Below are 15156 nucleotides of genomic sequence, written 5' to 3'. Positions count from 1 at the left end.
TCTCCAAAATCATAATCTGAATCTTCTTAAATACTATCATTGTATTATTTACTTATCCTCGATTTATGTATATTAAATATTTGTGCTCATAAAAATCACAAAAAAAAAAAATTATTTTTAACTACAGTAACTCCGTTCTTCTGGACTAATTAATGTCGACAGTGATCTGGTTAAGCAAATATCCAAATCATTGACATATAGCATAGGTATCAAAAATTATGAAATTGTATATATGTAATATTATTTGAAATTTGTAACAGTAAACAAATAGTTTTATTATAATACTTGATTGAAAAAGAAATAAGCTATAAATACAATAATATATTTTTTTTCAAAATTAAAAGAAATTTTTAAGCCGTTAATGTTTTTCTTGTCCGGTTGATAGGTGTTTGGATAATTGGAGTCTACTGTACCTATTTCTTAAAATCGTTATAAAAAAAAAAAAAAATGGTTGAAATAATTAATTTAATAAATATAAAAAAAAAATTATTTGAAATACCTAACATACCCACTAGAATACAGAATTAAAAAACAACTAGCATTGCAACACAGGACATAACACTCTTCCCCTGCATAGTCAATTGATTCCAGTAAATACTACTATAGACTATAAATTTCTATCTTGAGGAATTTATGAACTAAAATTATACATATCTATTTAATTACAATTATTTGGTTTATAATATTTACATATTCAGAAGTTTACCGTCATATAATTTTGTTGATTTAATTAAAATTAGAGCGACCATACCAGATATTAGATTTTTTAGGAAAAATGGAATACATTGAGCTGAGCAGATATATTATGAATCATGAAAAATCATAGATATTTAATTTTTTTTTTAATATATCATATATATATATATATTTCAAAAAACTAGCAATCACTAAGTAAACAATCGTATTCTCAAAATAAATATATAATTTCAATAAATTAAAACCTAAATAGAATTATATCACAGAAAAAATATTTAATACATTAGATATTTAGTTACACACAGTATTAAAAATTTATAAATTGGATTAAATAACATGATACTATTCTAATACAGGATCATAAGTATTAGTCAACTCGGTTGTCAACTGATATAACTCATCAAAAAAGACATCATTTTGGAATAACTGTTTGTAAAAAACTTCCAAAGTGTAAAATGATTGATAAAATTCCTTATTCCCTTGTAATTTAACTTTACACAATTTTTGCAATACTAATAAAGATTTTCCAGAAGCTACAACCATTTCATGGCTTTCTTCATCTAGTGGTAATCGATTAGACAGTATAATTAACTCATTTCCCAAAATGTTACACCTATTTGAAAAATGTACATGTAAATATTCAACAAAAACAACATGAATATTACTGTAAACTTACCACCCATTTTCAACAAGCTTATCTTTTAAGTGCAAATTGTCATACTGACGAACTCTTTCGGCTGCCTCAGTGCTGAGCTGTTTATTAGTTTCTTCTTTGAATGTTAGTTTGGCATCCTCGATTTCTACAGTTAAGTCTTCTAGAAGTTGAGTAACTTTTAACTAGCATGAAAAAATAAAACATACTCAAGTTGTAGAATTGTATAAGTAAATAATATTGTATATAATAGAAATTAAATAATTTTAACCTTAAGTTTAGTATTGAATTCGGATACAGGCATTTTAAACACAGACATGAAAGTTTGAATACCATTGTTATCTATTAATTGTTTTTGCGCTAAGGGAAATCTTCGAATAATTGATGATAAAGCAAATATACAATTTTTTTGAACCTAGGCAAAAATTTAACAATTAAGATTGGCAAAATAAAATAAATATTTATATATTTATACATTTTAAATATATATACTTACAGAAAATGTAAATTCATTATCAATATGCTTTAATAAAAGTGGTATAACATTATTTTCTAAAGAAGCAATTTGAACTTTTTGATTATTAGAAGCAGCAGAACCAAGGATCAGTGCTCCTTGTGCTTTTAAAAAACTTGAATTGCTATTTATACAAGGCATTATAATTAATTGTATCCTGAAAACAGATTATTATAATTAAATTGTTAAATAATTAATTTAAAAAGTGAAATTTGCATCTAAACATAGTATTTTGATTGTAACTGTTGTAAGATATAACAAAATTCACTAAACATAAAAAAAATGAACACACCCTTTATTCTTTACAAAAACCTCAGCTGTATCAACTTGATGTAGGAGATATTCAAGATCAGTTAAAATATTTTGAAGATTTTTATCACTATCTTCATATAATTTAATTTGTTCTTGAAATTTTTTAGTAAGTTCATCCATTACATCCATATCACTTTTAATAGTCATATTCAAATCTTTAAGATCATCTTTAAGCTCTTCATAAGATCTAAATTTGTGTGAATTATCTGGTAAACTGTTTGGATCTTTCTGTTAATTAATATAAAAATAATTTTAATCCCAACAAATAAAATGTGATTTATTGTTCAAGTATTATACAAAAATTTCTTACCAAATTCTCTGGTTTATTAGAGTCTGTAATAGCCAAACTATTTGATTTATTATTTATATTGTCCTCCATTAGTTTAGCCTTTTTCTCACCAGTCTGAAGATCAATCTGTACATGTAATCCAGGAGGAATAGGTTGATCTAAAAAAAAATAAGTACTGTTACTGATTTATACATTTTATATTCTGTATCAAAAATCTGAACGATAAAATAATTAATTTGGCCTGTGGTTATAATGAATGTCAATTGCTCAGCATAAAAATAAATGGTAAGGTACCTAATATGCAATTTAACTAGGATTTCTATAATTTTATAGGTCAACCAGAACCAAGAAACAAAATATAATAATTTAAATAGCCAACACAATACTTTTTAAATATTATATAATTCCACTACATTTTAATGAACATAAAATGTAGGTACTTATCACTCAAACTATTGCAGTTATTTGCTTAAATATACATTTTTTAGAATATCGGGAGATAAAATCTAAAACACATTCAAGTAATACTACAATATTGAATTATAATACACAGTACTTAGGTTGCTAAATAATACACAATTTAATTGTATACCTTCGCCGATTATTTGCCATTCGTTTGTTGGCACAAACTCTTTAGGCTTATTGAAATTCGTAATATTTTTTGGAGATTCTGGCACTGTTTCAACAACCATTTCTTCAGGCTGTGGCAGTACTCGGTCCCAGTGATAAAACACTGTGTCCAGGTACCAAAAGGCACCCAACGATGCGGCTACTAGAACAATCAACACTAATCTGACTATGGACATTTCAAACATTTTTTTCACGTTAATTCTAAGAAATCAGAACGAGATGAGTAAAAACAAAGCATAAGTCTATCGAAAATGATAATGTTATGAGTTTAGATAAATGCCTGTGCAAATGTTGAAACGTAATCGACAAAAAATCATCACTCATCAGTAGGAACGTTTACGGTGTTGTCATTAAAATAGATTAAATATGGTAAACAATTGGGTGTTATAATATGTATGATTATACTTATGTCTACACTTTTATTGTTAGTTTTGACGTTTTAAGTTTTTACTCGGTTGCGAAAACCAAAATCCGAACCGTGTGCAGATAACGCGGCAATTATGGCATCCAATGAGAAACGAACAGATAAGGCGAAAACGACGTACGACGAGCGTACCAAACGTTCGGCTTCAACTGTTTTTTCTCTTAATACGGCCCCACTGAACCGGCATGGCGTCCGTAGGTAGCGCCACAAATGGTCGGGCGGAATGGGCAGACAACGGATTTTGTTTACCGGCAACGACGACGACGTCGAAAGCCGCTGTCGGCCATTATTGCTACAGTTGTCGTGCCGTACACATTGTGCGCAATTGTCGACATCACTACTACTCATTTTTTTCTAGCAACGCTTTTTTTACTACAAACGCGTCGGCACGCACATTTAATACATTTTCACGTCAATATACACTCGAAACATCAGAATGACTGAAGACTACTTTTGGGGTAAGTATAATGGTTTGCGCGAAAACTTCGCACGACGTGTGTCATTATTAATATGGTGGTGCACTCCACACGTTGGTGATTTTTTTTCGCTTTACTTCCCTCCCCCTCCCCCCTCTGTCTAACGTTTAAGCATTTATGCGTTTTACATGTTTTTTTCCTCGCGTAGTTAACACGTTTCTAGCAATATTTTAACATCTTTATTTGACGCGCGATTTTCATCCTTAGGAGTGGCCCCCGACAAATTACAGCCTAAAAGTCACATGGTCCGTGTACCTGCTCTTTGTGTGAAAATATTTTTACGGTCTGACAAACTAATGTTATTGTCGCTATCCATATTATAAATTGTGAAATCATCATTCGTTCATTACTTTATTTTATTTTTTGTAAATTCGTGCGTGGCCGTTGTATTTTCTTTCGGTTTTTCCCTGTTAGACGGAACGCGTGTTGCCAATTATTTTTCTGTACTATGGAGTACAGTATAATTGGGCGCGTGCCCGCTAGATTTATACTCAGAAGCGTGCTTCAATTTCTCGTACGTCTTCCCGTACATCATGTGCCCGCCCAATTTTGTGTCGTTAAATTTGACATATTATGAAATGGCCATAATTTCAAGGTAAAGGAGCGACCTCCAAAATTTTATTTCCTCTCTTGTATGCGCGATCCGGTTTTTAATTTTGGCTATAATATTACCACAGTTAATAATAACAGATTATTTTTACTCTACTACTAAGTAATGATTTTCATTTTCTGCTCCCCGTATCAATCGAGCTACACTGCTAACGTTGAACTTATATTATTTTAACAATAAATGACATGTAAATTAATAATATTTTAGGAGTTACCTTGGATAAGACAAAGGGTACTGAAGTGTGGGATCCTGATGTAAAACCAGATGCCAATGATAGTTCTCACGTTTTCCGAGGAGAACATACTTTGCTTGTCAAACAGGTATTTTTCTTATCTTATTCAACTTTATCTAGAACATTGTAGTTATAAATTTGTTTTTCAGGCTGTTCTGGGACCAGAAGTACCGGACGGTGAAGTTAATGTAATCGAAGTTGAAGCAATGGGTTACAAATCAGATATTAAGTTCCCTGTTGTTGTATTGAAAGGAGGTACCGGCCATAGTCAATGTGTACTTGACCTTTTGTTCCCAGACCCTCCAGTCACATTTAAACTTGTAAAAGGCAATGGTCCTATCCATCTATTGGGAAATCACTCAGTTGGTAGTAAGTATTAATAAACATTAGATACATTTTTGCGATGATGAATCATTTTTGGGTAATTTGCGTCTGATTAAGAATCTGATGAACCTTTTGTAGTTTCTGAGCATATAACTTTATTAAGTATTTTTGATGTATGTAATGTAATGTTTATTTAAAATAAATAAATTTACTTGGAGTAGCTGGTGAAGGAATGGCTGATGAAGAGGATGATGATGAAATCGATGAGGAATTCGAAGAAGAGGAAGAAGAAGTTATTGAAGAAGAAAAAAATAGTGTATGTAAACTTTATAATAAACTTTAAGGTTAAATTTATATTAATTAAACTATTATTGTAGGTAGACGAAAAGAAACGTAAAATAGCAGCTAATTCAAATTCAAAGGGCGGTAAAGCAGCTAAGAGGCCTAAAATTGAAAATGAAGTAAGTAATTGTATTTTGTATTATAAATTATGTGTTCAAAGGATTGAAATTAGCAGATTATTTTTGAATAATGTAATTTTTAATATGGTAAGGTTTTTGTGATTGATATGAATTTGTCAAAATATGAACATTATAAATTTGTAATATGGTACTTGCTCATATTTTACTTTGAAATTAAAATATTATAAACTGCCATTGAATAGATTATGTTCTTACCTGACGCTTTGATTAATAGACATGACTTCACTTTAAAGCTATTTTATTTTCTGCTAAACCAAAAATTACTATATTTCCTATGATTAGGTTGCTTATTTTTTAATATTTATAGAGTACTTAAAATTACTTTATAGTATGATATTTTCATCTTACTGTTGTTTTCACCTTGTCTTTAGGTGTATATGAAGTTTATATCGTTTAATGTAAATCTGTGGCATGTTTGTGTTCGTCATGTTAAATGACAGACTTACATTAAGTTCACTTTGTACTTACTGTGAACAGGTGTAACTTAATCACTGCTAAGGTCCCCTTTTTTTATTGTGAACATGATCGCCTAATTTTATGGAATATATCAACACGTTAAATGCCGGTGTCAACATGTTTAACATACGGTGAACTGTCCAATATTTTGACTGAATATTAAGAAGGTGGTTATAGTCTTACACATTTGTAATTATTGTCGGCTATTCAGTAACGTAATGTTTAATATGTGGGTGGAACGGTTGGTTTCGTTTTTTTCTGGTTTATATTTTAGGTTAGGTTATTTGTGGTTGAAACCCGCAAATTATAATGCTTATACGAGTGGTAACAGGCGTGTGCGCGTCTGTGTTTAACGTATTAACCAATTTGTTGCTATTATTAAATTACATTAACTAATTTATTGTTACTTTTTTTCAGAGTAATTAAACACAAACATCTGGCTTTAATGTTCCTGGATGTGCAAATTCCAAATGAAACAAGAGACACTGTCCTCTGGTGTTAATTTATTTAACAAATAAGATTTTTTAATTTCAAATTGTTTTTTTTTTTTTTTTAGTCTGACCTTCTATATGTAATAGTTAGACGTTTTAACTTATGATAAGAATCCTGTTATCTACATATAGAAACATCCAGAATATTGAAATTACTAAAATTATATATTCATAATATCTGATGTAATTTTTTTTTATTATTATTTAAGCCCTCCACTTATACAATATAAATACAATGTCTTGTTTTAAATTCAAATTTTTTACCACATTTAAATTTGTTTATTTTTTAAAATAAAGTTACATATCCTACAATTGGGTTAATGCATAACATGTTATGTAGGGTGAGTCATATGCTGTGGTGCAAAATTTTGATCCATTTCTAGTGATGAATTGGCATCCCATAAACATGGTATCTTCTTTCATATAACAATACAACAAGCTAACTGTCTGAAATGATGAAATGTAACCATTATTATTTGCAAATTGTATTGTATATATTATATATTACTGTAGAGCTGATTTTCCAAACTCTAATCCACGAGTCTTCAGATACACTCAATAACAAATCTGCATCTTTTGCTGCTGACATGGATGTAACACATCTAGCATGTGCAGACATCTGAACTACCATTGGAAGCTGATCTTCTGCATCTTCTTCTATAAGTTTAACTGTTGGATCAAACATACGAATTGTTCCACATCCATAACCCACTGCCATTAATCCAATTCTGGTCATTTCTGTTGTAGTGCATGGATGTCTAAAATATTGCTCTTCATACATAATAGTTCATCAGATATGTTACTTGTGAAATAAAACAAATCTATACTGTGCTCTAATAACCTTAAATGTTACCGACCCTCCAAAAACCTTTGTTCGAGCAATGATCATCAGTTCGCCACAATCAATCTGTGAAAGTACTGTACAACCGGACTCATCACAAGACACAAGATTATGTTTGTGGGATGACATATCCGTTATAGGAGCCCCATGTAACAGTTTCCTATCTAAAAATACTACTTTTCCGTCTTCGTCTGGTCCGAACACTCTAATTGATCCATGACTATTACCTGGTCATGTAAATAATTGCTATATTTGTATAGAAATTAAAACTGAATTCACTTACCAACACACAGATAAGTGCACTCAAATGTGGCAATCCCTCTTGCGTATTTCTCTTTCATATTTTTGTCCTCGCAGTTATGTGCATATATGCGCTTAAACTGTTGATCACAGTCGTAAACTATCAGCCCTTCTGAACAGGTGACTACTAGACAATTAATGTAACCAAGTGTACACCAGAGTATCTAAAATCGATAATATGCTGGTTTTAATAGAAATTAAAGTAATCGATACTTTATGGTACTTTAAATATTGCCTATTGAATTGTTTTTATTCCCAACCATTATTTAGTAGTACGATAAGAAAATTGATCAGAGAAAATAATCATTGATATTACTCATCAACTTTATTAACTATTTAAACAAGTAAAAAATAATAATAGTAAAATAAGTTTAAATATTGTCTTCTTTTTTTACAATTGAATAATAATTAAGTTAAAATGTCTATAATCTGTCCGGCGAACGCACCAGTTCTGCGTTACCACGCTATCAAAACTGGTTCACTTATGACTGAGGATCATTGGGGAATGCACTGAAAAACTGATTTTGGTCGGTCTGGACAGAGTATAGACCAATAATTTTATTCGACAAGTTACATAGACTATACCTAAAGAATATAAATTTGAACGATGATTTTTTTGTGGAAGAGTAAAAATACTTAAACAGAGATAATCATTACACATTGGTTATTGACTGAAAGTATTGTACAATTTTTCTGATTGATTTAAATTTATAATAAACGTTTACCCAGATTCAAAATGTATGATGTTATATTAATTATTATGCATTTATGCATAGAATTTATAATCGTTTTACTTGGGTAACGTCCGTCTTCGTGTCAAGACAATACTGCGGAAAATCAGTTGCACTATCCCCTGAGTTTTCTGAACCTATTACGTGAACTGTTTGCCGGTCAATGACGGCAAAACCGTGCAACGTCTTTTGATACTTGGATACATTTACGGCAACGTTGTTCGTGACCGCCGATACGGAACCTTTAATAAAAATTTGTTTTTCCTTTTTGTATAACATTCGTCGTCCGTGGGTGCCGAATAAATGTGTATGTTAAGTTCAACCTAAATATAAGATTTTAACACAAGTTATTTAATCGTTAAGTAATAAGGACGACCATACAAATCAACTAAATAATATAGATATATATACATGTAAAGGGTGTAATTAATACTTATAACAATTATAGTACGGTATAGCAGAACAGAACGAAATTATAAGTGAACAAAGACTAATAAGAGTTGCTCTAAGGGTGCTATGTAGGTGGTATTCAAAATTCTTACGATTGATTCGCTAATCGCCGGTCATGGGAATAAACTTTGTAATATTATACAGTCCTGTAATCGTACACACGTAAGATATTATTGATTTGTCATTCTATTGACTATTTTCATTATTTACTCGTTATTCTTACTATTCTAGATTTCTATTATTATTATTTATATATAATTCACTGATTTTAGCCATTTTCACTGCCCAAGTTTCGCGCCGGCGTAAATCATATTATGTAATCAATAATCATTATTTATTATCAAAATATTTAACCGTTCATGAGGTCGACCGAGACTTTCGATATTATCACGCGCGGTAACACTGTACATAATTTCTTTTACACATAATACTCATACTCCTTGACTTGCTATTGTGATTTCGATAATACCGAATTCGGTCTTCACGATTTTTATTGTTGATCACAACACGTTTTTCGTACATAACCTCGAGACCTGATACATTTCTCATAGTTTGTTAATTTTTTTTTAACCCAACAAATTCAAGTGAGTAGCACAAGATATCAATTCTGTGGCAAAATTCTTATTAATTACTTAACTATACAAAAGAACCGATTTTCTAAGGATCAAACGTGTATGTTTTATTGCAGGAAACATGCCGGAATTAACGGAAATCGATGCGACAAAAAAAGTAAGCTTCGAGGAGCCCAAGAAAGACGCTGCAGACAGTGACAGTGATTCAAGTGGCGTTGATGTTGCCGCTGGCAAGGGTGGTGAAGGAGTTAGTGGTGTCACCGCCGAAGACTTGTCCAACAAGGCCAGGCAGTCGAGAGGCGAGAAAAAAGCTAGGAAAATCATATCCAAACTTGGTCTCAAGCAGGTGCGTGATAGAAAAATATTGTTTGGTTATTGTACATGCTATTTAACAATCCTCAAATTTTTATTGGGTTTAGATCCATGGGGTCAATCGAGTGACCATTCGCAAATCCAAGAACATTCTGTTTGTCATTAACAACCCTGATGTCTTCAAGAACCCAGCATCCGACACTTACATTGTGTTTGGTGAAGCAAAGATTGAAGATTTAAGCCAGCAAGCACAAGTTGCAGCTGCTGAGAAATTCAAGTCTGCTGATATGATGCCAAGTGTATTGGACAAAGATGGTGCGTCCAGGCCAATGGTCAGTCAGCCTATTCAAGAAGAAGAGGAAGAAGAAGGCGAGATTGATTATAAGGGAGTAGAAGAAAAGGATGTGGACCTAGTTTGTGCGCAAGCACAAGTGACCAAGCGCAAGGCTATTGAAGCACTACTTAGAAACAACAACGATATTGTCAATGCTATTATGGACTTGACAATGTAAAACTAGGGTATAACGTTTTAAAGGAGAGAATTATCATTGTTTATACCTTAGACTGATGATAACATCCAATAATAAATAAGCACATTTACTATATGAAATTGATTTTTTCCTTCACGTTATTTGTATATACTGTTTTTCGGTTCAATACAAAACTTTCTCTGGCTATATATTGAGTTACTTCATTTTACAGAAACCTTAAAATTATACATTGATTTATCTTACCTCTTATCTCAGCTATGTATTAATTCCTCTTAAAATTAAGTGCATGATATAACAATTTTTAGTGTTCATTGAATTTCCTTTTAAATAATATATTTGTTGTTTGATAGACAATGTTTTATATTGCAATAGTTTTGGACTAAAGTTATACTAATAAAAAATGTTACAAATAATATTAATAATAAAAAAAAATGTTAACATGATCTTGTTTGAAATTATTGCTAGATTTTTAACTAATAGGTCAACAAAATTACAATATTTGAAAAAAAATATTTAATAATATATTGCAATATTTACAAACATTTAATTATTATATAACATAAATGATTATTAATGTATTGTTCCTATAACCTTGAATTTAAAAAGTTCAGTTGAATATGAAGCTATCATGTATTTTATATTGTAATACAACCCTTGGCTCTAAAAGCACATATCACAAAATGGTGAATGTTAATCCAACATTTTATGTGCCCAATGGATTCCATTCTTTTTGTACCATATTATTGAAATGTAATTATTATTTTAATATTTAATGTATCATTATAATCTGCTGCATTTGTCAAATGTTCTATGCCAAACCACCATAGAGCTATACAAAATACTTAAATAATATATTATATATATCATACCCCCCCTCATCAAGTATATATTTTATGTATACAAAAAATAATATAATATGGATGTGTAAAAATGCCGCCCTGGAGCAAAATCTCTAAAGTTTTCTAGAATACTTTTTTAACAAAGTATGGCTATTCAGTGGAAATAAATGAGTGCTACTAATTTTGAGTTTTAACCAATTTGTTATCAACCCTATTATGCAGAGCTGTCCATACTCCATATCATGGCTCATGACGACACAATTGTTACATTTGTACTTTTATCAATATTATAGCGAGTTGGCATTAGGCACGTTATACTAAATGTATTATAAGTGTCTCAAAATTATATATTTAAAATATAGTCATTTAGAACACAATAGATATGATGAATGTTGTAAAACATGTATAATATGAGCGGGCTGATTCATTAAATTATACTAGTCTATACACAGACATTGGTCATTGCCTATTACTTTTTAATTTTTATAATCGTATTTATAATTACTTTTAGTTTGTTATAAATAATATAATAATCTTCATGAACAGAAATGAATTGAGTGTAAAATTGGTCGTAGGCCCATCTATGTATAGTATATTAGTATAACAAATTATTTTAGAAATGCACCTAATAGTATTGTTTAAAAGCTCAATTTTTTATATCTTTCAAGATTGCTTTACACCTATCAATATATTTTATATTATATAATATTCGTTCATTATGTTTTTGCGTACACTACACCAATGCCCTCAAGTGTTATTGTCGAGAAATTTATTCCTACTGAATCCAATTCTAATGTAGGTAATGACCAGGGCTCGGGACTTACAAGCATTTGCTTATTTTTATGGATTGACTTAAAATTTAGCAGTGCTATGGAAGTATATGTCACGTTACAATACATTCAATTATGAAATTAATGAAAACAATTTTTTAAAAAGATACTTTTTTCCAGGTTTTCTGATTAGTTATGGGGAACCTTAATGTTATGTTGGGTTTTTTAACCTAAAAATTTAAATTTCAAAACTTTTATGAATTTTCAACTTCAAAATTCCTTGCAAAATTTTCACAATTTTGACACATTTCGTAAACATTTGAACTTTTAATGCTTATAAACAAAAATTGTAACTAACGATTTTTTTTTTTTTTTATTTACTACAATAAGTACAACTTATAATAAACCTTGTATTAATAAATTTTTTTATCAGCATTTCAAGAAAAAATGTTTAGAAAAATCGAAAATTTGTTGATTGGTCTAGAAATAGTTAAAAAAATTTTTAAATATTTTGAAAATTTTATTGTAAATATATAACGCTAATATAAACATTTGGTGAAAATATTAAGTATTTATAATGAAAAGTAGTTATACGTAAGAATTCCCGTATTTCCGTTACTTCTTCAGGGTTTTTTCTGACACTTTTTAAAATTACTGGAATTTTTAACTTTTGACCCTCCTCCCCAAGTACAAACTAGATTCAATTTCCTTTTCAAAGAGAGGCTGAAGTCAAAAATCACAACACTATTACAGTATTACTACTCCAAAATGTGATGACAGGCACAAGAAAAATTAAAAAAAAAACAAACATCATATTGTAAAATCAATACATTCATCACTCCGTTCAGAATCTAAAACTATAGACAATAATCAATATTATGTAAATAACTAAATAGTACCTAAATTGTAACATAATATACCTGTAGGCTGTAGGTATATATTATAATTGAAAAGTGAACTCAAAAATAAGTAACTTTCTATAGGTACTAATTAATTAATTATTACCTATGTATAAATATTTTTTTAAATTTAACTAGTATTGCTATTTCTATGAAGCATTAGTGTATATAAATTATACAAAAAAAATTATTATTATTATTATAATATCTCTTATATTGAATTATTTTTACAGCAATTTGTTTAATAATGATAAAATTTAATTTTTAACTGTCAATCAAATGTGTGCAGTTCTGAATTATGGTCCTTCCAAATTCCCGTTTTAACAATAGAAAAAAATTATACGATATTGAACGGTCTAAAATGCGTGGTTGTAACGACGCTCGTCGATGCAGCAGTGATACTCGCACTTATTATTGGTCGACTTTTTTTAGTTTATTGTAGACTGTAAAAGTTATTTTAATTTTAAAAATATACTAACAATAAAAAGGGGTACACGCTCAATATGCACATATTCATTTTATTTTTATAACAGTATAACCATTTTTAATAACATTATTGAACATAACATTTAACAATCCCGATTGCGTTTATATTTGCATAATGTATATATTATATAAATAGTTACTATTGCATTGATTTAAATGAAATATCAAAATATATTCAAGTATTTTTTTTAAACAATATTTTTACAAGCTAATATTATTCGTTTGCATTAAATTTATGATAATAATTATATTTTTATAAGTACAATTATAGATGCATCATAATTTAAGCCATATACTCTGTGTCCTGTTTTTTATTTTGTACAAAATAAACTAGGATATTAAATAACATATAACTAATGACAAAACAAGTATAATTTAATAGTTTTTTTTTTTAACAAAAAATATATGATAATGAAAATACAAAAAAAAATGGACGTTTTAAAAAATATATTTATAAACTAAAATTAATGATATATAATATAATAAAATAATTATAATAAACATAAAATTATAATCTAAACATTATAATATAATTAATAATTATACAACTGTATTAATTAATAATAATTAGCACTTAGCAATTGGAGAATTCTACCGTCCGTATATATATATATATATATATATACATACAACATCATAAAGTACTTAACACTAAAAAAAAAACACTCACAATTGAGTAAGCGAATCTAAAATCACAGAAAATATTTATTATAAATAATACGCTTTATTTATTAGAACAAGTAATATATAATTTATAATATTAAATAATTTTTACAAAATTTGTCGTAGCGCAGTACTACTACATATAATGAGAAAATAGATTTTAACGAATACACGTGTTGCCATCGTGTCATATCGGACACTCGTGGGACGAACGATTTTTAATTTGGCCGGCTTCGGATTACGGACCACAATATTATTATAATTATATAGGCGATGATATTCAAATATTAATTAAACATGAAAATAATAATTAAAATTGACCGAGTAATGTCATCGGTATATTATATATATATATAGGTAAAATATATTGCGATCTGACAAATTACCGATGAGAATACGAAAATAAGGAAATCACTAATACAGTCCACAATACGGACTCATTGGATCGTATGCGGTCGATGGAAGGAAATCAAGCAATGTTGTGTTGGATCGATATCCGCTGCTACTATATTTTGTATTATTATTCGTGATTGTAACGAAGTATTTATTTTTTGAGTGATTAAATGATTGGGCCAATGATGTGACCCACGGAATGAACGAAAAGATGGGATGTATTTCAAATTTCAATATTATACGTACAACATAACAAGTAACACAAATAATAATAATACTATTTAGGTGTTACAGTTGTCAGTTATAGACAATAATATTAAATAGTTATAATATCGTACGATGTACGTGTAGGTACCTATGTATATTATTATATTTTAATTGGATAATCACAAACGATATGCGTAACATTATATTCTTATATTACACCAACACGGTATAAATGTACTAATTACACCCAAACCGTTTATACTAAGAACGAAGGTATAATATTATATTATAGGAATGTGCAGCTTTGCGTGCCCGAAAAGACAACTATGTTACACACTGAGCGAATGAGTATGTATGCAATATACATGGCGATGACAGGCAAACTAAAAAATTTGAAGGAAAGTCAATCTAGACTACAGAGGAACCAATATTGACACATTGTAACGTATGGCGTATTTATAAATTGATGAGTAAGTCGCCGATTTGAGATTTTTGTGCTACAGAAATCTGCAGACCAAGATGAGATTCAAAGAACTGTAAATACGAGATTAAAAAAATGGCCTATGCACGGCGTCTATACAATAAACATGTAGTATTTTACTCGAAGGCGCAGC

General features: G+C 29.4%; 4 protein-coding genes across 5 annotated transcripts; 2 read left to right on the top strand and 2 right to left on the bottom strand.

The window, feature by feature from the left end:
• Positions 1-951: 951 nt before the first annotated feature.
• Positions 952-3278, bottom strand: LOC113553452 (nucleotide exchange factor SIL1). The gene is made up of 7 exons (XM_026956785.1): positions 3056-3278; positions 2485-2621; positions 2155-2402; positions 1845-2019; positions 1620-1763; positions 1373-1533; positions 952-1309 (listed from the first exon to the last, which is right to left on the bottom strand). Exons 1-7 carry the CDS (start codon positions 3276-3278, stop codon positions 1039-1041), a joined length of 1359 nt encoding a protein of 452 aa, XP_026812586.1. The 3' UTR covers positions 952-1038.
• Positions 3279-3788: 510 nt separating this feature from the next.
• LOC113552363 (nucleoplasmin-like protein) lies at positions 3789-6856 on the top strand. 2 transcript variants are annotated; one of them, XM_026955227.1, is made up of 6 exons: positions 3789-3975; positions 4811-4923; positions 4985-5204; positions 5378-5475; positions 5537-5620; positions 6515-6856. In XM_026955227.1, exons 1-6 carry the CDS (start codon positions 3954-3956, stop codon positions 6521-6523), a joined length of 546 nt encoding a protein of 181 aa, XP_026811028.1. In that variant the 5' UTR covers positions 3789-3953; the 3' UTR covers positions 6524-6856. The 2 variants fall into 2 exon arrangements, with proteins under 2 accessions (XP_026811028.1, XP_026811029.1); XM_026955228.1 differs by having other exon boundaries at positions 3793-3975; positions 5381-5475.
• On the bottom strand, positions 6856-9186 carry LOC113552362 (WD repeat-containing protein 54-like). The gene is made up of 6 exons (XM_026955226.1): positions 9003-9186; positions 8524-8783; positions 7713-7893; positions 7446-7656; positions 7097-7346; positions 6856-7035 (listed from the first exon to the last, which is right to left on the bottom strand). The coding sequence occupies exons 2-6, from the start codon at positions 8737-8739 to the stop codon at positions 6895-6897; spliced, it is 999 nt and encodes a 332-aa protein (XP_026811027.1). The 5' UTR covers positions 8740-8783; positions 9003-9186; the 3' UTR covers positions 6856-6894.
• A 147-nt stretch (positions 9187-9333) lies between these two features.
• On the top strand, positions 9334-10473 carry LOC113552915 (nascent polypeptide-associated complex subunit alpha). Its single transcript, XM_026955940.1, has 3 exons — positions 9334-9494; positions 9599-9828; positions 9902-10473. Exons 2-3 carry the CDS (start codon positions 9604-9606, stop codon positions 10304-10306), a joined length of 630 nt encoding a protein of 209 aa, XP_026811741.1. The 5' UTR covers positions 9334-9494; positions 9599-9603; the 3' UTR covers positions 10307-10473.
• Positions 10474-15156: the final 4683 nt, after the last annotated feature.

Source organism: Rhopalosiphum maidis, chromosome 2 (genome assembly GCF_003676215.2).
Source record: "Rhopalosiphum maidis isolate BTI-1 chromosome 2, ASM367621v3, whole genome shotgun sequence".
In the NCBI taxonomy this organism is placed as follows: Eukaryota; Metazoa; Arthropoda; class Insecta; order Hemiptera; family Aphididae; genus Rhopalosiphum; species Rhopalosiphum maidis.
This window is presented reverse-complemented; position numbering and strand designations above follow the sequence as displayed.

Coding starts and splice junctions, on each gene's coding strand:
- LOC113553452 (XM_026956785.1), bottom strand. CDS start 3,278: ATGTTTGAAATGTCCATAGTCAGATTAGTGTTGATTGTTCTAGTAGCC. Junction 2,622..3,055: donor ATGGCAAATAATCGGCGAAG/GTATACAATTAA, acceptor ATTTTTTTTTAG/ATCAACCTATTCCTCCTGGA. Junction 1,310..1,372: donor AAGCTTGTTGAAAATGGGTG/GTAAGTTTACAG, acceptor TTTTTCAAATAG/GTGTAACATTTTGGGAAATG.
- LOC113552363 (XM_026955227.1), top strand. CDS start 3,954: ATGACTGAAGACTACTTTTGGG. Junction 3,976..4,810: donor GACTGAAGACTACTTTTGGG/GTAAGTATAATG, acceptor ATAATATTTTAG/GAGTTACCTTGGATAAGACA. Junction 4,924..4,984: donor ATACTTTGCTTGTCAAACAG/GTATTTTTCTTA, acceptor TTTGTTTTTCAG/GCTGTTCTGGGACCAGAAGT.
- LOC113552362 (XM_026955226.1), bottom strand. CDS start 8,739: ATGTTATACAAAAAGGAAAAACAAATTTTTATTAAAGGTTCCGTATCG. Junction 7,894..8,523: donor CGAAGACGGACGTTACCCAA/GTAAAACGATTA, acceptor TATCGATTTTAG/ATACTCTGGTGTACACTTGG. Junction 7,347..7,445: donor CGAACAAAGGTTTTTGGAGG/GTCGGTAACATT, acceptor GCAATATTTTAG/ACATCCATGCACTACAACAG.
- LOC113552915 (XM_026955940.1), top strand. CDS start 9,604: ATGCCGGAATTAACGGAAATCGATGCGACAAAAAAAGTAAGCTTCGAG. Junction 9,829..9,901: donor CCAAACTTGGTCTCAAGCAG/GTGCGTGATAGA, acceptor TATTGGGTTTAG/ATCCATGGGGTCAATCGAGT.